At 43.3% G+C, this 23,351-nt stretch overlaps 1 protein-coding gene across 2 annotated transcripts in view; it reads right to left on the bottom strand.

Moving 5' to 3' along the window:
• PARP10 (poly(ADP-ribose) polymerase family member 10) overlaps positions 1–16,020 on the bottom strand; it is a 39,084-nt gene extending 23,064 nt beyond the window's left edge. The window contains exons 1-5 of one of the 2 annotated variants that reach the window (XM_075211494.1): positions 15,686–16,020; positions 14,612–14,763; positions 8,872–9,111; positions 8,553–8,786; positions 2,306–2,976 (exon numbers count right to left, since the gene is read on the bottom strand). In XM_075211494.1, the coding sequence (XP_075067595.1) occupies positions 2,306–2,976; positions 8,553–8,786; positions 8,872–9,111; positions 14,612–14,762 (1,296 nt within the window). In that variant the 5' untranslated portion in view covers position 14,763; positions 15,686–16,020. The remainder of the gene's footprint in view (positions 1–2,305; positions 2,977–8,552; positions 8,787–8,871; positions 9,112–14,611; positions 14,764–15,685) is intronic. The other variant, XM_075211495.1, reaches the window with a different exon arrangement.
• Between the last annotated feature and the right edge of the window lie 7,331 nt (positions 16,021–23,351).

Below are 23,351 nucleotides of genomic sequence, written 5' to 3'. Positions count from 1 at the left end.
AGAATCTTGAGAGAGCTAGGACTTGGACTGATTGAGAGTAACCATATTCTCTCAGCGCCAGAAAGGAATGCTTGAAGCAGGAGCTTCTTGAGACAGAACAGACAGTGTACCTCTAGGACTGATTCTGTCACCACTCCATCGGATGACACTAGCAGATTATAGGGAATTGGTGGGGAGATTACTACCCAGGGTCCCACCAAGCTGGTGGAAAGATAGCCGAGTGGCTGGGATAGGCAAGATACACAGACCCCCCCTTTACGGATCAGAACCCCTGGCCCACTTGGATTGTCAGCTGTGGATTTTATTACCAGGAGTTTGGGCCTGCTAGGACTCTCTGCTGGGAGGTAATCTGCTGGGGACTTGGTTGGGGAGTTTTTACTTGCACTGGCACGGTCTGTATTAGGTGTCCTGAGAGTGAGGGGACATCGGGGGACTGTCTGTATTACATGTGTCCTGAGAGTGAGGATACATCGGGGAACTGTCTGTATTACATGTTGTGACAGACTCGGGCCTTATATTGGGAATATCATGCCAACCCGGTCTGTCCTCACTGGGCCAACTGAACAACCGTGGCTCACTCTGTTATTAAATGCTGCCCGGTGGCCAGGTCTGTTATAGCTGTGGTGTCCGGAGAGAGAGGGGGGACGCAGCTCACAGGAAGTGTGAAACAGCTGTGGACCCTGTGACATAAAAAAAAAAAAAAGAGTGGAAGGGGTTAAAAACAGGAGGGACAGGACTCTAGCTAAAATCAGGTGGTGGTCTCTTACTGTTTGCTAACTATTGTTCCAACAACTCTTCAACACAGTCTGAATGGCACCATCACCGCAGGTGGGAGACCACTGATGTCATGCTCTACTACACCCCTGTTACCACCCAATCTCTTCACACCACCAATCAGAAGAGGACGATGAGCAAGGGATTGACCCAGGGAGGTGGCCAGGATCGGGTGTCTTGTGAGAAGGGACAAAAATTAGATGTCTTGGGTGGGGGTTGTTGGAGAATCTTGAGAGAGCTAGGACTTGGACTGATTGAGAGTAACCATATTCTCTCAGCGCCAGAAAGGAATGCTTGAAGCAGGAGCTTCTTGAGACAGAACAGACAGTGTACCTCTAGGACTGATTCTGTCACCACTCCATCGGATGACACTAGCAGATTATAGGGAATTGGTGGGGAGATTACTACCCAGGGTCCCACCAAGCTGGTGGAAAGATAGCCGAGTGGCTGGGATAGGCAAGATACACAGACCCCCCCTTTACGGATCAGAACCCCTGGCCCACTTGGATTGTCAGCTGTGGATTTTATTACCAGGAGTTTGGGCCTGCTAGGACTCTCTGCTGGGAGGTAATCTGCTGGGGACTTGGTTGGGGAGTTTTTACTTGCACTGGCAATTTTCTGACACTTATTATATTTGGTGGGGGAACAAGTTTCTCCTTGGGAAGGACTGTTGTATTTTACTAAGTGTGTGCACTTTGTTTAACTAATTAAGGGATTATTATCTCTTTCCTGTCTCCTGTGTGACCTGTGAACCTAAGGGACAGGGTATCTAGTGAGCTTTGGTTCCAATCCCGTTGTCCTCACACGTGTCCTGAGAGCGAAGGAACACCGGGACTGTCTGCATTACATGTGTCCTGAGAGTGAGGGGACATCGGGACTGTCTGTATTACACGTGTCCTGAGAGTGATGGGACATCGGGACTGTCTGTATCACACGTGTCCTGAGAGTGAGGGGACACCGGGACTGTCTGTATTACACGTGTCCTGAGAGTGAGGGGACACCGGGACTGTCTGTATTACACGTGTCCTGAGAGTGAGGGGACATCGGGACTGTCTGTATCACACGTGTCCTGAGAGTGAGGGGACACCGGGACTGTCTGTATTACACGTGTCCTGAAAGTGAGGGGACACCGGGACTGTCTGTATTACACGTGTCCTGAGAGCAACGGGACATATGTAAGGTGTAAATTGCCTCCCATTATAAGTTTAGGATGAGACCCAATTCTTTCTGCAGAGTGGAAATGACCGTGCACCCCTCAGCACTTCAGGGAAACCTTATGAAAATGTGCCCCCTCCACCCCTTTATCTCAATTCAATTATGTCACTCTGAGCTTTCATATTTCACAAGACATTTCCTTGCTCTCCCAACTCATCCAATCAGCAAGGGCACATTTTTCATGGGCTTCAGCAGAACTCTAGTCACACCTGCGCCAATGAAAGACTACCGACACCAAAGAGCTTGCACCTGTGCCCTATTGCACTCGTAAATTAGGCCCAGATTACTTAAAACAGTAGTGATGACGGATACTCACACTAAAGCCAAACTTGTCTTCCATATCCAATGGTACAATGGTCACCTGGTCCATTCCTGCCAGAAGGTCGTGATGATATTCCTGAATGAAACGAAGCTCCGCTGTTTCCATCAGAACTTCAACTTCTTTCACTGATGCCATTGAAGAGTCCACCTCAGTGATGACCTCTACGTTCCCTGAGGACAACGCTGGGGGAGTAGGATCTGGCAAGTATGCCATGTACACTTTTTCATGTACCGGTGAAGATTCCACTACTTGCAGTGTGTCCGGCTCTTTATACTGACCAGTTACCACTGAGCATGACGACAGAGTTTGCAGTCCCCTCTGATTCTCCTGTCCCTCCCAGTGCTCATACTTCTCAGCCACACTCTGAAGTCCCTCTTGGAAGTCGTTCTGTTTCCCTTCCTGCATATCACACTCATTTCCAGACTGGACCCTTATCTTCTCCTCCAGTTTTATGCTACTCTGCTCTTTATTGTTGGATACTGGATGACCAGGTAATTGTGCAACACTTTTCTCGACATTCTCAATGCCGTCAGCCTCTCTGTGCTCTTCTTCCAGAGGTCCACTGTCTTCTGTAATAGGAGATCCCAGCAGGTCAGGGTAGAATGGAGAGACGACTAACTCACATTTCTCCAGAGAATGCGGCCTCTTGAGGACTTGTGCAGCCACTGAAACACAGAGAAAACCAAATCTTAAAAAATACAGAGAATAGTAGGACCCTGAATCATGAATATCTCTAAGAAATCATCCAATGAAGCATTATGTTCCAGAATATAATCCAGTTTTCACTTCTAGACCTGAACACACATATGTGAACTTACTGAAGAGAAACAATTCACTTTGGTTTTTATGGAGCATAAAGTTCTACTGTCAATCAGTAAGTGCTTTCATCACGTTAAAAATATATATATATTGAAAGAGACCAAAATATTCTGCATAATAAGGTAGTGGATGAATCACCAACCTCATCTAACTGTTTATGGTGATAGAGGTAAGTGGTAAAGTCTGTATAATCTCACCACCCACATTTCTATGTATTATTACAGCAGAAATGTTTTTGGTTTTGGATCTGTATTTTTTAGAAAAATAGCTAAAATTACATGATTTTTCTTTTTTTTTTTGTTCCTACTTTATTATTAACTTCAATAACAATAATTCCAGTCAATTTTGACCACCTCACAAGTCACAATATTATTTTAATTCACTTTCGGACAAAGACTACAGCGACCTGACTGGAGCAATGATACAAACGCACGGAAGATCATAGCACATCTAGGAAACATTGCCACACAGCAGTGGCAGAAAAGAAAAGTGGTGCAAGATGGAATTGTCCTTGGGCTCTCCCACCCACCGTTATGTAAGATATTGTAAAGGACATGTTAAGTTTCACAAAGCAAGCACGCCAGCGACAAGGAGAGCCACTTTTGTGGCTGAACTTCTTGGTTTGTTTGGGCCCCCACAAAACAAGCTACCAATAGCTTAGTTGCCTTAAACCCAACAGTGCTGTTCATGAACTCTACATTATTAAACCATGTCTGCTCGTGCTGCATCTTTAATCTCCTTCTCCTCTCTGGATACCTCCCTCTCTTCCCTGAAGAACTGCAAACTTATGTAGACACAGGAATGGATATTACAACTGGAGAGGCATTAGATCTGCTTCAGACAGACTGTAACACGGAACATGTGGGCAGCATGGAATCGGTCACGTTGGAATACGCTGCATTGAACAGAGATTTAAACCAATATATAAACGCAATTGAGGAGACCGTACTTAAGTTAAAACTTGACCCACCAGATGAGATCCCAGATTTAAGAGAGCTTGTACACGAGAGATACACTGCGCTACAGAAGAATAATACAGAGAAGGTCCTGAGGCAGGACGATAAATATGTCAAGTTTAAAAAACAGCTAAGAGACCTCAGAAAACAAATGGGTGTGTCACGTTCCCCTGCATACAAAGCTTTGGAAGATGAAGATGAGGAGATCGCTGTCACCCAGAACACTCCTATAACACAATTGGAGATGGTGAACCCAGTGAAATACAAAGTATGTGGTCACGCGTATGAGAGAGAAGCAATTGAAAGCAATATTCAGAAGGGTAAATCCGCCAGTTGTCCAAAAATTATCTGAATCACTCATAAGTATATCAGATCTTGTTCCAGACAATGCAAAAAGAGCCGTTGAAATTCACAACAAAAAGCAAGGTCATCACTGAGCTTAGAATCGACCCCAATCCCCAAAAAAATAAAATATAGCTAGGTATCTTTGAAGTAAAGTGCAGATTACAAACACTTTGTGTAGCACTGATGAAGCAGCAGCAAAGTGGAAGCTTTGAGTAATAAATATAGACTTCTATTTAGACATTCATGCTTACATTACTTCTGCAAGCAACATTGTTCTTTGTTACTAAAACATCTAGGTAACATTGGCATACAGCGGTAGCTGAAAGGAAAAGTGGTGCAAGATGGGATTGTCCTTGGGCCCACCCATTGTCCTTGGGCCCACCCACCCAACCTTATGTTGGATCTCAAAAAGCACATGCACACTTTAACAAACCAAGTAATTCAGCGACAAGGAGTGCTACTTTTATTGCTGAAGTGCTTGGTTTGTTTGGGCCTCCACAAAACAAGCTAGCAATAGCCTTAATGCACCTAAGCTAACAGTGCCGTTAATGAACTCTACTGTGGCAAGATGTTGTTATCATCCTCAGCCTCATCCTCACCAGATTGTACATCATCCTCACACATTATTAATTCAACCAAGCTGGAATCCACCATTACAAAAGTCTCTGTGCTTTGATGTAATTGTAAGGAAAGTTTTTCCTCGTGGAAATGGTAGTTCATTTTGATGAACATCATCTTTTCCACATTTTGAGGAAAAAGTCCCCTACGCCGATCGCCGACAAGGTTCCCGACTGTGCTGAAAACGCTTTCCGAGTAAACACTGGAGGGTGGTCAGTTTAGGTAGTGCAAAGCAAGTTGGTACATGGATCTCCAAATTCCATTTTTTTTCCCTCCCAGTATGTAAAGGGACTATCTGATGTGTTTATTTCTATGCTGTCGTTAAAATAATCCTCCACCATCCTTTGGATGTTGATAGTAGGATCAGGTGGAGTTACGGCAGAGGTGTCATGTTTTTTGGTCAGTTCTTTTAGACCAGACCAGATGTCAAAATGTAGTGTTGAGTCATCTGCATCATCCCTGGGTCTCTTGGGAAAGCTAAGTTTTTACCGAGCAGCAGTTGACGGAGAAACTGAAAGAGACGCTGTCCTGTCATGTAACACTTGAGCTGTCATCTTGCTCACAAGGACCTCCTTACATCTCTTGAGATCTGGGTCGGTTGGAAACAAAGAGAAGACATAGCTCTTAAACCTAGGATCAAGCACAGTCGCCAAAATGTAGTGATCCGATTTCAAGATTGTGATAACTCTTGGATCCTGGCGAAGCAAATAAGGTACTTGATCTACAAGTCCAACATACTAAGTGTAATGCTTTGTTTCACCTCCTCCTTCAGTTTCTCAAGCTGCTTTTCCAAATGTCTAATTAAGGGAATCACTTGGCTCAAGCTCGCAGTGTCTGAACTCACTTCACAGGTGACTCCGTGCTATGCAAGGTGCTGAAAGCATTCAAAGTAAAGTATTCTCCACTGCGCTTGTGTAAACTACATCCCCCCCCTCCTTTCCCAATGTCATGGCTTGTGAAGTAAGCGTGGATGGCTTTCCGCTGATTCTCCATCCGCAGAAGCATATACTGGGTGGAATTCCACCTTGTCACCACCTCATGCTTCAGTTGGTGGCAGGGTAAATTAAATTGCTCTTGTAGCTGCTGCAATCTCCTACACGCTGCTGCTGAATGCCAGAAATGTCCAGATTATTTTACGGGCCACAGACAGCATCTCCTGCACATCCCTGTCATTTTTTTAAAAAGCTCTGCACCACCAATTTTATTTTGTGAGCAAAACAGGGAATGTAATGGAATTCACCCAGCTGTAATGCTCTCACAATATTGGGTCGCTAGCAGAAATTACATATCCTGAGGAGATTCCAAGTGGGATAAGCCATTTTGCAATAACATCCCCTAGTTTTTGTAACAGATTGTTGCCTCTTAGTGAAGCCGGTGATGCATGTAGTAGCCTGCCTCTGAAAAATGTGACGTACTTGGGTACATGCTGCTGCTGTTCCTGCTGGTGAAGGCGAATCACCAATCCAGTGGGCCGTCACAGTTATATAATCTTTAGTTTGCCCAGTTCTGCTTGTCCACATATCTGTGGTTAAGTGTACAGTGGGTAGAATGGCATTTTGCAGCCCAATAATAACATTTTTACGAACCTTCTGGTAGAAGTGAGTAATAGCTTTTCTAGTAAAATAGTGTTGTGATGGGACACAAGACCTCAATTAACTGTCTAAAACCAGCTGCATTAATAGTGGATATTGGACGCAGATCTAATACTAGCATAGTCCCCATTGTGTCTGTGTTCCGATTTACGACTGGGTGACAGCTTTCATATTTGCTTCTTCTTTCAAAGGATTGTTTAACAGTCAATTGTTGTAAACTACTAGTTGTCTTCTTCTTGGTCTGTTTCTGGGATGAAGAGACAGCAGCAGCAGTGGGACTAACGCTCAAGAATTTTTCTGAGGAATCCTGGATAGGGGAGGAGACATCTAGCCTTACCAACTTGGATGTAGGACTAACTCCGATCGCTACTGAGGATATTGATCCAGAAGGTGTTGTGGGTGTAGATTGCAGGTGCCGACATCTAGCTGAGAGAAGGGACCTAGCTGATGCTCTACTGTTTGTTGTAATTATTTTAGCATAAGTTTTAGATTTTCCCAACAGCTTGCCATGAACTCACTTCAAATGGCGTAACATGGATGAGGTTCCAAGATGGTTAAGGTCCCTAACTCTACTGACTGTGGCTTTACAAACGCTTCAAATGGCTAGACAACTGTTGTCGGGATTTGGGTAAAAATAATAATATAACATAAGAGGTGGATTTTTGGTCTTATGCCCAGGCATGACAATGGCCATCTTCTTATCACGTGCAAGAACTGCTTCCACTGGTGCAGAACTTACACAAACAACATCATCCTCATCAACATAATCATTAGCGCCGTTATCAGCTACACAAATATCCACCTTGTCCTGTTGCAATTCCAAAGTGGTATCCTCAATTTGCATATCACCGGCTACACTTGGGCTGCTCATCCACACATCTGCAGACATGCTGAAAGGAGGCTTCCTTATGAGTACAGTATCAGAAAAGTCAGGCTTACACATAACACTCGTCGATAGACTCTCCTCAGGGATTTGTGTCATTTCTGAATCTGAACATACATTTTCTTCTATAGCCTTACTGTTTTCTTCCAGCTCGGCTTTTACATGTAAATGTATTTGGGCACCACTTTTTGAGTCAAAATGACAAGGTCTTGCATCATAATGACTGACCTTACAAGAAGATGCCTCACCGACAGTTGCAGAACTAGCTCTCATACAGAAAGGCGAAGGCCTCATTCTTTCTTTGGCACTGCGTGTGTAGAATGGCATGTTGGCAATTTAATTTCTTTCTGCAGTTAACTTTGCCTGGATTACAGGTCTTTTTTTCTTGACCAAGGTAAAAGGTTATTTCTATTTCAGCAATGACAATTAGCAATGGAGCAATGCCACGTAGACTGTAGACTGGCAACAACACTGGGACCTCTCCTGTTTCTGTGTCAGCTATAACTCAGTAGAATGTCACTGGAGATTTTTAAGAAAACTGCCACCCTTCCTCTTTCTGTTTTAGATATGACGCTGTCCAACTGGACTAGAGACTGCCAAGAACTGTGCTACCCCTTCTATGTCTCTCTGTGAAATGACGCTGGATCGCCATGGAGGGAGGTACTTATAGAATCCAAAACTCCAGAGAACAGACGACGCAACAATGACGTTTTGCATCATTTTCACTACCGAGGGCGCGTGAAAGTACCGAGCCAAGCCGGCTCTGTGAAGTTTGGATGGGTTCTGGTCTCGGAGTCCAAGCATCTCTAATTTCAATATGTCTAAAAGTTTTTACTGATTGCGAGATTGAAGCCTATTATCAGAAATGAAGTTTTATAAGGGATCCAAAACATTAATGTCTGTGTTCAGGATCCAGAGATTGGGTTACACCTTCATTTATCTTGATTCCTGATCATGTCTCAGTGTTTTGTACAGCTAGCCAATAATGCAGACCCTAGATATAAATCTGGAACCTGACAATATTTTACCTTCCCAGTCACAGAAAGATACAACCGCGGTGGAGTTATTCTTCAGCATTGTTAGCGAGTTAACTCTGCCCCCTCCACTCCGTCTGCTCTCAAAGTACATCTCTAGGAGCTCCGCTGAGATACCGCTCCCCACATTCTCCACCAGAACCTCAGCACAGGCTCTGACACGCTGGAGAGACAGAGACGCCTCATGTAATTTTCGAGATTTAACATATTGTGCCAAATGCTCAAATTCTGAAAGGGAAAAAGAAAATGACAAGTCGGTAAGGGTCACCACAATGTATGACTATGTCACTAACAGATCACTAGTTCCACTCACCTTTATCGCTCAGTGGATCCTGGAACGTGATGAGTACATTGCGCCGGTCTACAGAGCGCACAGTGGTGAAATCTTCTCGGTCGCTTACATTCTCCACATACAATTCCAGTAAAGAGTCTTCTGTCTCTGGGTGTAGACAACACAAAGCTACCTTGCCAGGATCCCATGGGGGTGGTCGTCTGACATGTACTTTAACATTGTTCACAGAATGCTCCTCCTTAGACAATACGTTCACTGCATCTGGAGAGCAGGCAGTGAATGTTACATGTAGCACCCCTAGACGGATACTGATACACACTCCCATCTTGACCGTAATATAATTGTGGCACATAGTATACTGACATAGGACACTACACCTCCAACATGACCTGACCCCTGGACATGATCATAATACAATTATATTACACTATATACAGACATAGGACACTACACCCCCAACATGACCTGGCCACTGGACATGACCATAATACAATTATATTACACTATATACAGACATAGGACACTACACTCCCAACATGACCTGATCACTGGACATGATCATAATACAATTCTATTACACACTATACAGACATAAGACACTATTACATTTTATCTGAATATATATATATATATATATATATATATATATATATATATATATATATATATATACATATACATATACATATATTCGGATAAAGGAGTGGCGAAGATGTGCCAATTGGAAGTCCACCAAAAATATCTAGATATATTTATTAAAAGAAAGACAATGAAAACACAAGCAATACCAAATGTATATGAATCTGTTGGTATTAGTAAGTGTGACAGGACTAGGCCATCCTGTCGTGTTGCTGGGGACCAGCTGGGCTTGTTTAAATAAAAATAATCTCTCAGGCGCTCACACTATATAACATAAGGACCTATTGTCACTACCTGTCTTAGGGGTACCAATCCCTAAATAAAAACAATACCTGAAATAATAAGAAAGGTGCGCCAGATTCCAGAACGAAGACTGTAACGATCCTCATACAAGTCCAATAGACACTGTCTGGCATAGTAGCCAGAGTAGACCACCCCAAAGAATAGTATATCAGAGTGTTATATCTATTATAGTCCACTGGTAGGTGGCTGCTGGGGAGAAGGAATCCCCTCTTCTGTTTTCCAATACAGCCTCAGTTGCAGCGATTCCAAAACGAAGGCTGTAATGATCCTCATACAAGTCTAATACGTCCTGTTGTCTAAAACGGTAGCTATTAAGGGAAAGGAAATCCCCTCCTCCGATTAGCAATACAGCCATGATTGTAATGGCTCCATAGCAGTGAGTAGGAATCCTCATACAAATACAGTGAATGCAGTTACACTATTTGAAAAAATACAAAAAGAGGTGGGCACCATAGGAATCCTAATTAGTCCTGGTTCATCTTAGTTATATAAATATCAGTAGCAAATGCTGGAAACAAAGTAGCTGATGCGTTTCACCAGTCAGCAGCTGACTTTCTCTAAGATGCTCTACTTATACCAATGTTCATTCTCAATTAACACTCGGACCTGTGGTGTCAATCAATGCACCGTTATAGTATCAACAAAGGTAACCGTTTTTATTCATATTAATACTGACAGGAACTTTAAGTCTTCCTAAAACATAGCACCTTAAAAACTGGAGCAGCTGGGCTTTATTACAGCACTATCCTCCTGCTCTCCCACGTTGGGATAGATATGTGACAGGCCAGATGTTGAAAGCAACCAGAGCAGCCATCGCTCAGGCATGGAAACAATCTCTCCCCCCAACCCTGGCCAAAGTGATCTCTAAAATTAACTTTAACTTTGAAATGGAAAGCCTAGGTGTCCCATATTCTACGTAAACATCATCCCCGCTGGGTTAAATGGAGAGCCTGGCATGTCTATGTTACCGAGGGGGAAGGAGCCCCGTCGCATTCCTTACTCTCGCCCACTAATGATACTGGTGAATGCGCTTCTGTATGTATCAGTTGGGTTTACCGTATAAGGCAAATTGTCAGGTTGATACTGCACTGATTTTGTATGCTTTCAGGGTTATTGTGTTCCATTCACATAAAGTACCCCTCCCTTTTTTCAGTTTCTGTACCCCTTTGAAAAATGTATAAAAACAAATAAAAATTGTATTTGTTAAAAAAACAAAAAAAAAACAAACAAAACTGGAGCAGCTGGGCTTGCCTTGCCACCGCCCCCTTTTCTTTATCCCAATTGCGCCTCTCTAAACGCAGTAGGAGGGGCTCTGCTGCCCCCACTAGGCTCCTTCACTGGCGCCTAGAACCATTTCCTTCTGGGTAACTCTCGCTGCTAGTGTACCCACTTGATGGTGTACCTGGGCTGGTACCCCTGACCTCTTCCTTCAGTTCAGGGTTGTTTTGGATGGTCCCCCCTGGCCTATCACACTGGCCAAAGCTGCAGTTAGCGGGCAGACTGTTGGTACTGGATGCTGGGTCCCAACCTCAGAACAGCTGGATAACGGATTAGATTGGTCTAATCTGTAGGTCACAGGAATTACAGCAGGTAAATAGGTGTCAAAGCAGGATCTGGAAGCAGTGATGTTTTATTAGCTCAAGTAGTCCTAATAAGGACAGTTACACACTAGTTTGAGGTACTAGTGATCTTCAGTAGTTACAGATGGAATAATATCATAAAATGGTCAATAAGGGCTCTTTTTATACAGATTCTGACGCACATGTTGGCAGGTGGCAGCCCAGCCCCTGATTCTAGATGGTACTACAGCATCTGAGATATTACATGCGATGCTTACCATCACAATGTAATATGTTCCCTAAACATGATCTTAAATGCAATTTAAACTTAACACAATTTACATCAAACTGTGATTTCCTAAATCACTTACTTGTTGCATTATTCAGACAGGTTCTAAGATACAGGATGAAATGCTAAACAGGTAAAAAAGGTACCGGCCCCCTCCTGTGCCTTCAGGCTAAAGGATGTGTTGGACACTCACACATCAAAAGGCCTAATTAGCATGAGATCCTTTCTTCAGACATTTGCAGAAACACATTTCCGCCAGCAAAAGCCTACTGCCTCAGAAATCAATACATATCTGATACCACAAATCAGTACATTTGCAAGGAGATAGAGAGGCACCTGTGCCACTAATTGAAATAAATTTGGAATTAATTAAACTAATTTAAATAATTTATTTCTACATGATCTAGCCACAACTTGCTGGTTGCACTATTCATGTAGTATCTTTTTAAGAAGACAGTATAAAAAGGTGATGACCCCCTCCTGTTCATTCAGGCTCAAAGAGGTCTTGGTCAATGACAAAGCCTGATAAGCATGAGATTAACATGGGATTGCCTGTTTTCAGAAGTTGCAAAACAAATTGTCTGCAACATATGGATACTGCATCAGAAATCAAAAGTTCAACAATGAGTGTCATGGCTATAACCCAACAAGTAATTCTCCAATCTATTGGTCAGTATAATCCAGAAATTAATTATATCCTCACAGAAACAATAACATAAGCCGGCAAATATATAAAAACTCTCTTAAATATCTTTAACGCCACTGGAGTTAGACATATTCCTTTCATGCTGTAACATCTTTAAATGAAGATGTGTAGACAGTGCAATGAGCTGACTTTGCCACCCAGTCTGTGGGGGGAAGAAGGATGAAGGGATGTTCTTTCTGCACAGTTTCATTTATACCATTACTGACACACTCTACTATACTGTAATATAATATAAATCCACACAGGATACAGCGGGCAATAGGAGTCAGGCAGAATCTTCAAGCAGTGATGTTTATTGCTCAAGGGTCCTTCCAAGGACCATTACACACTAATTCGAGGTACTAGTGATCTCCAGAAGTTCAGATGGTATAATATGGTTAAAATACAAAATACAGCCCTTTATATACGGTTTCTAACACACATGTTGGTAGGGGGTAATCCAGCCCCTGATCCTGGCTGGCACCACAATGTCTGAGATAATACATTCAATGTTTAGCATCAGGGTGTAATATGTTCTCTAAACTTGGATTTAACACAATTTAAAGTTAATAAAATTCACATCAACCTGTCATTTCCTATTTTAGATGCTGTTATATTATTCAGTTTCCTATCTCTCTAAGACACAGGCTGAAAGATAACAACCCTATCCTGTACATTCAAGTCAAAAAGATGTGTTGGTCACTCAGATGAAAAGGTCTAGTTAGCATTGGACTTCCTTTAAAAAAGTTACAAACATAAATTTCCTCCACCATGGCATACTGTCTCAGAAACTGAAACATTTCCAATACAAAAATCAGTACATTTGCAATGATATATAGTGGCACTCTAATAGAGATAAATTTACACAATAAGTTATTTCTAAGTGATCCAGCCACATGGTACATGGTACAGCCACATGGTACATGGTACAGCCACATGGTACAGCCACATGGTACATGAATCCAATAGACACCGCCACTCTCTCTGTCACCGCTACAATGATGCAAACAATATAATGGAGCCAAATAAGAATCCATTCATAAGTGAAATCTGCTTATGACTACAAAAGGCAATTCTTGTAAAGCGGAGTATGACCATTTTCTCCGCATATAATGAGTGCTTTAATCAGAAGACAGCCTACCATACATATCGCATTTCCCTATGTATAAGATGCACCTTTTTCCCCCCAATTTTTGGGTCTAAAAAAAAGGTGCGTCTTATACACTGCAAGCGCTACTTACCTCAATGAAGAAGTCGGCACCCGATGTGAGGATGAGAGAGATGTGTCCCCGCTAATCAGCTCCAGCGTGTCCCCGCTAATCAGCTTCAATCAGCTCCAGCGTGTCCCCGTTATTCAGCTCCAGCGTGTCCCCGCTAATCAGCTCCAGTCAGCTCCAGCGTGTCCCCGCTAATCAGCTCCAGCGTGTCCCCGCTAATCAGCTCCAGTCAGCTCCAGCGTGTCCCCGCTAATCAGCTCCAGTCAGCTCCAGCGTGTCCCCGCTAATCAGCTCCAGTCAGCTCCAGCGTGTCCCCGCTAATCAGCTCCAGTCAGCTCCAGCGTGTCCCCGCTATTCAGCTCCAGTCAGCTCCAGCGTGTCCCTACTAATCAGCTCCAGTCAGCTCCAGCGTGTCCCCGCTATTCAGCTCCAATCGGCTCCAGCGTGTCCCCGCTAATCAGCTCCAGCGTGTCCCTGCTACTTGGCAGATAGACCTTCAGGCGCCTCCCACAGTCTCTGAGCTGTCAGTCACTTCTCCCTGCACAGTTCCGATGACTGCCGATTCCAGCGTGTTTGACAGTAAGCTGCACAACGTTGATGACATTTTGGGCCCCAAAATTAAGGTGCGTCTTATACATGGGTGCGTCTTATATTTGGGGAAATACGGTACATTACATACATACATACTTCCATCAAATATCACATTCTCCACCTTCTTTCACTTACGGATGGATTAGTATATGTATATTTAGTTAGACATACCTTTATTGTTGCTTATTGATACCAACAGATTCATATATATTTTGTATTTCTCGTGTTTTATTGTATTTTCTTTAACAAATATATCTAAATATTTTTAGGAAACCGAGTAAGATATTTTATTACATTTGTGGACTCTTTGTTTGGCTTCTTTATCCGATTGTCTTTAATAAACAGGTATAGTTACCTCCTCTAGGAATTGTATGATGTGTAGGTCAGGTGTTTGGTACCTGTCCGACGTTTATATTAGGTCATGGATACACCTATACAGCAGAGATTACATACGTTCATTTCCACAAACTAAACTTACCACCGGCACATTCAAAAGTAATTATAGCTGTGGATCCATTCCGTGTGAATGACAGCACCGATCCACCTCCGGAACGGCGCTTATTCTCAAAGTACAGGACCATATAATCTGTGTCCACGTTCTCAGTGAGACCCCTCACCTCCACTTCCATGCTGGTAAAATATAATATAATACACCATTACCGACACCATTTACTATACTGTAATATAATATAATCCACACAGAGACCTCTCACCTCCACTTCCATGCTGGTAAAATATAATATAATACACCATTACCGACACCCTTTACTATACTGTAATATAATATAATCCACACAGAGACCTCTCACCTCCACTTCCATGCTGGTAAAATATAATATAATACACCATTACCGACACCCTTTACTATACTGTAATATAATATAATCCACACAGAGACCTCTCACCTCCACTTCCATGCTGGTAAAATATAATATAATACACCATTACCGACACCCTTTACTATACTGTAATATAATATAATCCACACAGAGACCTCTCACCTCCACTTCCATGCTGGTAAAATATAATATAATACACCATTACCGACACCCTTTACTATACTGTAATATAATATAATCCACACAGAGACCTCTCACCTCCACCTCCATGCTGGTAAAATATAATATAATACACCATTACCGACACCCTTTACTATACTGTAATATAATATAATCCACACAGAGACCTCTCACCTCCACGCTGGTAAAATATAATATAATACACCATTACCGACACCCTTTACTATACTGTAATATAATATAATCCACACAGAGACCTCTCACCTCCACCTCCATGCTGGTAAAATATAATATAATACACCATTACTGACACCCTCTACTATACTGTAATATTATATAATCCACACAGAGACCTCTCACCTCCACCTCCATGCTGGTAAAATATAAACATTAGAATATAATACACCATTACTAACACCCTCTACTATACTGTAATATAATATAAAACACCATTACCCACATTCACACCCCTCCCCTGTACCACACTATAATATAATATGATATAATATATATGGTAACTGTACACAACTTACATTCTACTCACAGAGTGACCCGGGCAGAGGGGGCGCTGGTCAGATGCCTGGGGGTGAGGAGGGGGCGCTGGTCAGATGCCTGGGGGTGAGGAGGGGGCGCTGGTCAGATGCCTGGGGGTGAGGAGGGGGCGCTGGTCAGATGCCTGGGGGTGAGGAGGGGGCGCTGGTCAGATGCCTGGGGGTGAGGAGGGGGCGCTGGTCAGATGCCTGGGGGTGAGGAGGGGGCGCTGGTCAGATGCTGGGGGGTGAGGAGGGGGCGCTGGTCAGATGCCTGGGGGGTGAGGAGGGGGCGCTGGGTGTTAGAGGAAGAACCTGGCTGACAAGAAAAGACGGAAATAGAGAAAGAAATGAAAGTAAAACGTAACGAGAAGGAGGAGATGGGGGAGGGGGCTGGAGAGGAAACTGCAGTTACACAAATATACTGTCATCTACACACTGATACATATATACTGTCATCTACACACTGATACATATATACTGTCATCTACACAGACACATATATACTATCATCTACACATAGACACACACACAGGACAGACACATATGTACTGTCACTGTCATCTACACACAGACACATATATACTGTCATCTACACACTGATACATATATACTGTCATCTACACTGATACATATATACTGTCATCTACACACTGATACATATATACTGTCATCTACACACTGATACATATATACTGTCATCTACACACTGATACATATATACTGTCATCTACACACTGATACATATATACTGTCATCTACACACTGATACATATATACTGTCATCTACACACTGATACATATATACTGTCATCTACACAGACACATATATACTATCATCTACACATAGACACACACACAGGACAGACACATATGTACTGTCACTGTCATCTACACACAGACACATATATACTGTCATCTACACACAGACACATAAATACTGTCATCTACACACAGACACATATATATACTGTCATCTACACACAGACACATAAATACTGTCATCTACACACAGACACATATATACTGTCATCTACACACAGACACATATATATATACTGTCATCTACACATAGACACACAGGACAGACACATATATACTGTCATCTATACACAGACACATATATACTGTCATCTACACATAAACACACACACACACACACACAGGACAGACACATATATACTGTCATCTACATACAGGACTCTCAGACACACATGACACATATACAGGACACACACACACACAGGACAGACACATATATACTGTCATCTACACATAAACACACACACAGGACAGACACATATATACTGTCATCTACACACAGACACATAAATACTGTCATCTACACACAGACACATAAATACTGTCATCTACACACAGACACATATATACTGTCATCTACACACAGACACATATATACTGTCATCTACACATAGACACACAGGACAGACACATATATACTGTCATCTATACACAGACACATATATACTGTCATCTACACATAAACACACACACACACACACAGGACAGACACATATATACTGTCATCTACATACAGGACTCTCAGACACACATGACACATATACAGGACACACACACACAGGACAGACACATATATACTGTCATCTACATACAGGACTCTCAGACACACATGACACATATACAGGACACACACACACACAGGACAGACACATGACACATATATAATGATATCTCTGGGATCATATTGAGCAGTATTTATTATACTTTTCATATCCTGAGATCATTACATATAAACATTCAGATTATTTAGCTCAGCTGAGACAGTCCCAGAATTAAAGATTTGTTAACTATTGTCTTATGTTCTTACTGTATCTAACGTTCAGACATCACACAGTGCTCTGATTTCCTAATGTAAAGTGATAATAAATACAGAATATATTCCCCTGGCACTTCACCACAATATAATGAATAGTGAAAAAGATGATGTAATGCAGATTTTATAAACACATAAACTCATCAATGTAAATCTGACCAGAGTAAAATAACAAATATAAACAGATAAAAATATATATGTACTATTTCTGATAAACAAAATAAAAATGATTATTCTAAAGTAATGACACTTTCATATTGACCGCTAGTATAAAATAGGAATGAGGTAGTCCTGCAATACAGCAGAGCTACATGTCATACGTATATAACGGTCCCATAAAGTATGTCAAAGTCGTATAATTGGATGAAATAACGTATATTGATTAATAGTGTTTTACCGTGTGATTGCGATCAGTACGCCACGTGTTACGTGTCATGGCGCAATTGCACGATAAGTCACACACGCATACACTCGCACTTACATATTCACTTATATATATATATTTCATATTTATAATGGTTCGACTCCACAGTCGTTTATGAGCAGATGTTATTTGGTTTATAGTTATATATTATAAGGTGATATGTAAGGATGAGCGCACTCGGATTCCTGGAATCCGAGCCCCCCCCGAACATTGCGGATCCGAGTCAGATCCGAGCACTGTCCGGGTATTCCCGCCGATTCCGAAACTTAAAACGAGGCTGTCGGATCTCGCGATACTCTGAACCTTTAAATTCCCCGCTTGCCGCCGCCATCTTCACTCGGGCATTGATCAGGGAAGAGGGAGGGTGTGTTAGGTGGTCCTCTGTCCTGCTATTTCTCGTGCTGTGCTGTGCTCTGTCCTTGCTGAGTCCAGTGGTGCATCAGTCCAGTGCTCTGTCCTTGCTGAGTCCAGTGGTGCATCAGTCCAGTGCTCTGTCCTTGCTGAGTCCAGTGGTGCATCAGTCCAGTGCTCTGTCCTTGCTGAGTCCAGTGGTGCATCAGTCCAGTGCTCCGTCCTTGCTGAGTCCAGTGGTGCATCAGTCCAGTGCTCCGTCCTTGCTGAGTCCAGTGGTGCATCAGTCCAGTGCTCCGTCCTTGCTGAGTCCAGTGGTGCATCAGTCCAGTGCTCCGTCCTTGCTGAGTCCAGTGGTGCATCAGTCCAGTGCTGTGTCCAGTGGTGCATCAGTCCAGTGCTCTGTCCTTGCTGAGTCCAGTGGTGCATCAGTCCAGTGCTCTGTCCTTGCTGAGTCCAGTGGTGCATCAGTCCAGTGCTCTGTCCTTGCTGAGTCCAGCGGTGCATTTTGTCCTGTGCTTTGTTTTGCTAAGTGCATCTTTATTTTAAAAGTATTAAAAAATCTTACAAAAAAATTATAATTCGACAAAAATCCTTTTAAAAAAATATTCTAAAAAGTCTAAAAAAAATTATTGCAGTCCATTAACATTAATACTGCAATCTATTAAAAATTGTTCACTGTTCTTGCAGTATTTAAAAAATAGTACTGTAATACAACGTGTGCTGCATATAATGGAGTACCAAAATTTGGGGGATGAAGTAGGGAAAGACCAAGACCGACTTCCTCCTAATGCTGAAGCTGCTGCCACTAGTCATGACATAGACGATGAAATGCCATCAACGTCGTCTGCCAAGGCCGATGCCCAATCTCCTTGTAGAGTGCATGGAAAATCCAAAAAGCAAAAGTTCACTACAATTAGTAAAAAAAGAAAATTGAAAACATCTGAGGAGAAACGTAAACTTGCCAATATGCCCTTTACGACACGGAGTGGCAAGGAACGGCTTAGGCCCTGGCTCGTGTTCAGCTTCACCCAAGGATCTAAGCCCTCCTCCTCCCCCCCCTCCAAAAAATTTAAAAGAGTTATGCTGTCAGCAACAACACAGCAAACAACTCTGCCTTCTAAACAGATGACATCACAAATCCCCAAGGCAAGTCCAAGGGTGTTGGTGGTTGCGAAGCCTGACCTTCCCATCACTGTACGGGAAGAGGTGACTCCATCCAGCATTTGCAGCACACCCTCTGCATATGCTGGAAGGATCACCCACAGTGTCGCTCCAGATTTGGATAATCAAGGTGCCAAGGAGGCTATTGATGTAGCTGGCGTTGTGGTGGAACTTGATGAGGAGAATGCTGATGTGGTTATTTTAAATGAGGCACCAGGGGGGAAAAAAGTGGATGTCCATGGGATGAAAAAGCCCATCGTCATGCCTGGTCAGAAGACCAAGAAATGCACCTCTTCGGTCTGGAGTTATTTTTACCCCAATCCAGATAACAAATGTCTGGCCATATGTAGCTTATGTAAAGCTCAAATAAGCAGTGGTAAGGATCTTGGCCACCTAGGGACATCCTCCCTTATACGTCACCTGAATAACCTTCATAGTTCAGTGGTTAGTTCAGGAACTGGGGCTAGGACCGTCATCAGTCCAGGGACACCTAAATCCCTTGGTCCTGTTCGATACACACCACCAACACCCTCCTCGTCAACTTCCTCCACAATCTCCATCAGATTTAGTCCTGCAGGCCATGTCACCAGCCAGACAGTCCTCTTCAATACGGGATTCATCTGAGGAATCCTGCAGCGGTACGCCTACTACTGCCGCTGCTGCTGTTGGTAGTCGGTCATCTTCCCAGAGGGGAAGTCGCAAGAACGCTACGTCTTTCACCAAACAGTTGACCGTCCAACAATCGTTTGCCATGAGCACCAAGTACGACACTAGTCATCCTACGGCAAAGCGGATAACTGCGTCAATAACAGCAATGTTGGTGTTAGATGTGCGTCCGGTGTCCGCCATCAGTGGAGTGGGATTTAGACAGTTGATGGAGGTATTGTGTCCCCGGTACCAAATCCCGTCGAGATTCCACTTCACTAGGCAGGCGATACCAAAGATGTACAGAGAAGTAAGAACAAGTGTCCTCAGTGCTCTGAAAAAATGCGGTTATACCCACTGTCCACTTAACCACGGACATGTGGACAAGTGGTTCAGGGCAAACTAAGGACTACATGACTGTGACAGCCCACTGGGTAGATGCATCGCCTTCCGCAGCAACAGCAGCAGCTGCATCAGTAGCAGCATCTCCACAACGGCTGCTCGTGCCAAGGCAGGCAACATGTATCACAGGTTTTAGTAAGAGGCACAATGCTGACAACCTCTTATAAAAACTGAGGGAAATAATTTCGGAGTGGCTTACCCCACTTAGACTCTCCAGGGGATTTGTGATGTCAGACAACGCCAGTAACATTGTGCGGGCATTACATATGGGCAATTTCCAGCACGTCCCATGTTTTGCCCACACCGTTAATTTGGTGGTGCAGCATTACCTCAAGAGTGACAGGGGTGTGCAGGAGATGCTTGCGGTGGCGCGCAAAATTGCTGGACACTTTCGGCATTCTGCCAGTGCCTACCGCAGACTCGAGCAACATAAAAAAAGTCTGAACCTGCCCTGCCATCACCTCAAACAAGAGGTTGTGACACGCTGGAACTCCACCCTCTATATGCTGCAGAGGATGGAGGAGCAGCAAAAGGCCATTCAAGCCTACACAGCCACCTACGACATAGGAAAAGGAGTAGGGATGCGCCTGAGTCAAGCGCATTGGAGACTGATTTCCGTGTTGTGCAAGGTTCTGCAGCCGTTTGAACTTGCCACACGAGAAGTCAGTTCCGACACTGCCAGCTTGAGTCAGGTGATTCCCCTGATCAGGCTGTTGCAGAAGCAGCTGGAGAAAGTGAGGGAGGAGCTGGTAAACCATTGCGATTCCACCAAGCATGTAGCTCTTGTGGATGAAGCCCTTCGTACGCTTTGCCAGGATCCGAGGGTGGTCACTCTTTTAAAGTCAGAGGAATACATTCTGGCCACCGTGCTCGATCCTCGGTTTAAAGCATATGTTGTGTCTCTGTTTCCGGCGGATACAAGTCTACAGAGGTGCAAAGACCTGCTGGTCAGGAAATTGTCCTCTGAAGAGGACCGTGACATGCCAACAGCTCCACCTTCATATTCTTCCCCACCTGTGGCTGCGAGGAAAAAACTCAGTTTTCCTAAAAGACCCGCTAGCGGGGATGCAGACAACATCTGGTCCGGACTGAAGGACCTGCCAACCATTGCAGACATGTCTACTGTCGCTGCATTGGATGCTGTCACAATAGAAAAAATGGTGGAGGATTATTTTTCTGACACCATCCAAATAGACATGTCAGACAGTCCATATTGTTACTGGCAGGAAAAAAAGGCAGTTTGGAAGCCCCTGTACAAAGTGGCTCTATTTTACCTGAGTTGTCCCCCCTCCAGTGTGTACTCGGAAAGAGTTTTTAGTGCAGCGGGGAACCTGGTCAGTGAGCGGCGAAGGAGGTTGCTTCCGCAGAACGTTGAAAAAATGATGTTCATTAAAATGAATTATCAATTCCTCAATCAAGTACAGCACTGCCCTCCAGATAGTACAGAGGGACCTGTGGTTGTGGAGTCCAGCGGGGACTAATTGATAATGTGTGAGGAGGAGGAAGTACACACTGAAGGGGGAGAGGAATCAGGGGATGAGGATGAGGACGACATCTTGCCTCAGTAGAGCCTGTTTAGTTTGTACAGGGAGAGATGAATAGCTTATTTGGTGTGGGGGCCCAAACAAACCAATCATTTCAGCCACAGTTGTTTGGTAGGCCCTGTCGCTGAAATTATTGGTTTGTTAAAGTGTGCATGTCCTATTTCAACAACATCAGGGTGGGTGGGAGGGCCCAAGGACAATTCCATCTTGCAACTCTTTTTTTGGCATTATGTGACGGTTCAACAGTCGTTTGCCATGAGCACAAAGTAAAACAAAATTAAAACAAATTAAACTAATTAAACCAAAAGTATAATATAACTTATAAACACTACACTTGAAAGCTTGAGCCTTTAAATGAAAAAGTCACTCTTCATTGCACGAAGATTTGCAACAGGGACACTAATTTGTTCCCAAAGTCAACAAATAACACTTCGACCCTGTCTGTCTTTAACATACTTGATGGGATCTCAATGAGGAATGGTCTGTACCATGGTTGGAGGAGGTATTGTGGCCCCGGTACCAAATTGGGTACCGGGGCCACTCCACTACGCAGTCCAGATAGAGGCGTATCAGATATTAAAAAACGTTGACTGTTGCTGCCAAATCCAAAATTAATCAAAATGACCTGTCATCGTCTAAAACAAGAGGTATTGACACGCTCGAACTACACCCTGTATATGCTGCAGAGGATGTAGGAGCAGGCAGCTGTGCAGTGGAATTGAGACCATTTGAAGGCGGAGGTATTGTGGCTCCGGTACCAAATTGGGTACCGGGCCCACTCCACTACGCAGTCCAGAAAGCTACCTCGGTGCAACGTTTTGGACTAAAAACAATATTGTGAGGTGTTCAGAATAGACTGGAAATTAGTGGAAATGATTGTTATTGAGGTTAATAATAGCGTAGGAGTGAAAAACAAACAAAAAACTAGATTTTAGCACTTTTTATGCTTTTTTTAAAAATAAATCAGAACCCAAAACCCTAAATCAGAACCAAAACCTTTCGTCAGGTGTTTTGGCAAAACAAATCAGAACCCAAAACCCAAAACACTAAAAGTGCCCGGTGCACACCCTTAGTAATATGTACACTTTAGTGATATCTAAAGCTCAGGTCAAGGGAAGCATGTCATGTTTGGTATCATTCTAACCCCTATTTATCCGCAGTTGTCCGGTTCATTCACCGAAAGGATCGCACATTGCATGCGCTAGTTATCGATGATAGGGAATAAATGATTAGAATTATATTGTCTGTGTAATGCTAATAGACCAGTTTAAACTAGTTCTTGGC

The sequence above is a fragment of the Mixophyes fleayi genome, chromosome 5 (genome assembly GCF_038048845.1).
Source record: "Mixophyes fleayi isolate aMixFle1 chromosome 5, aMixFle1.hap1, whole genome shotgun sequence".
NCBI lineage: Eukaryota > Metazoa > Chordata > Amphibia > Anura > Limnodynastidae > Mixophyes > Mixophyes fleayi.
This window is presented reverse-complemented; position numbering and strand designations above follow the sequence as displayed.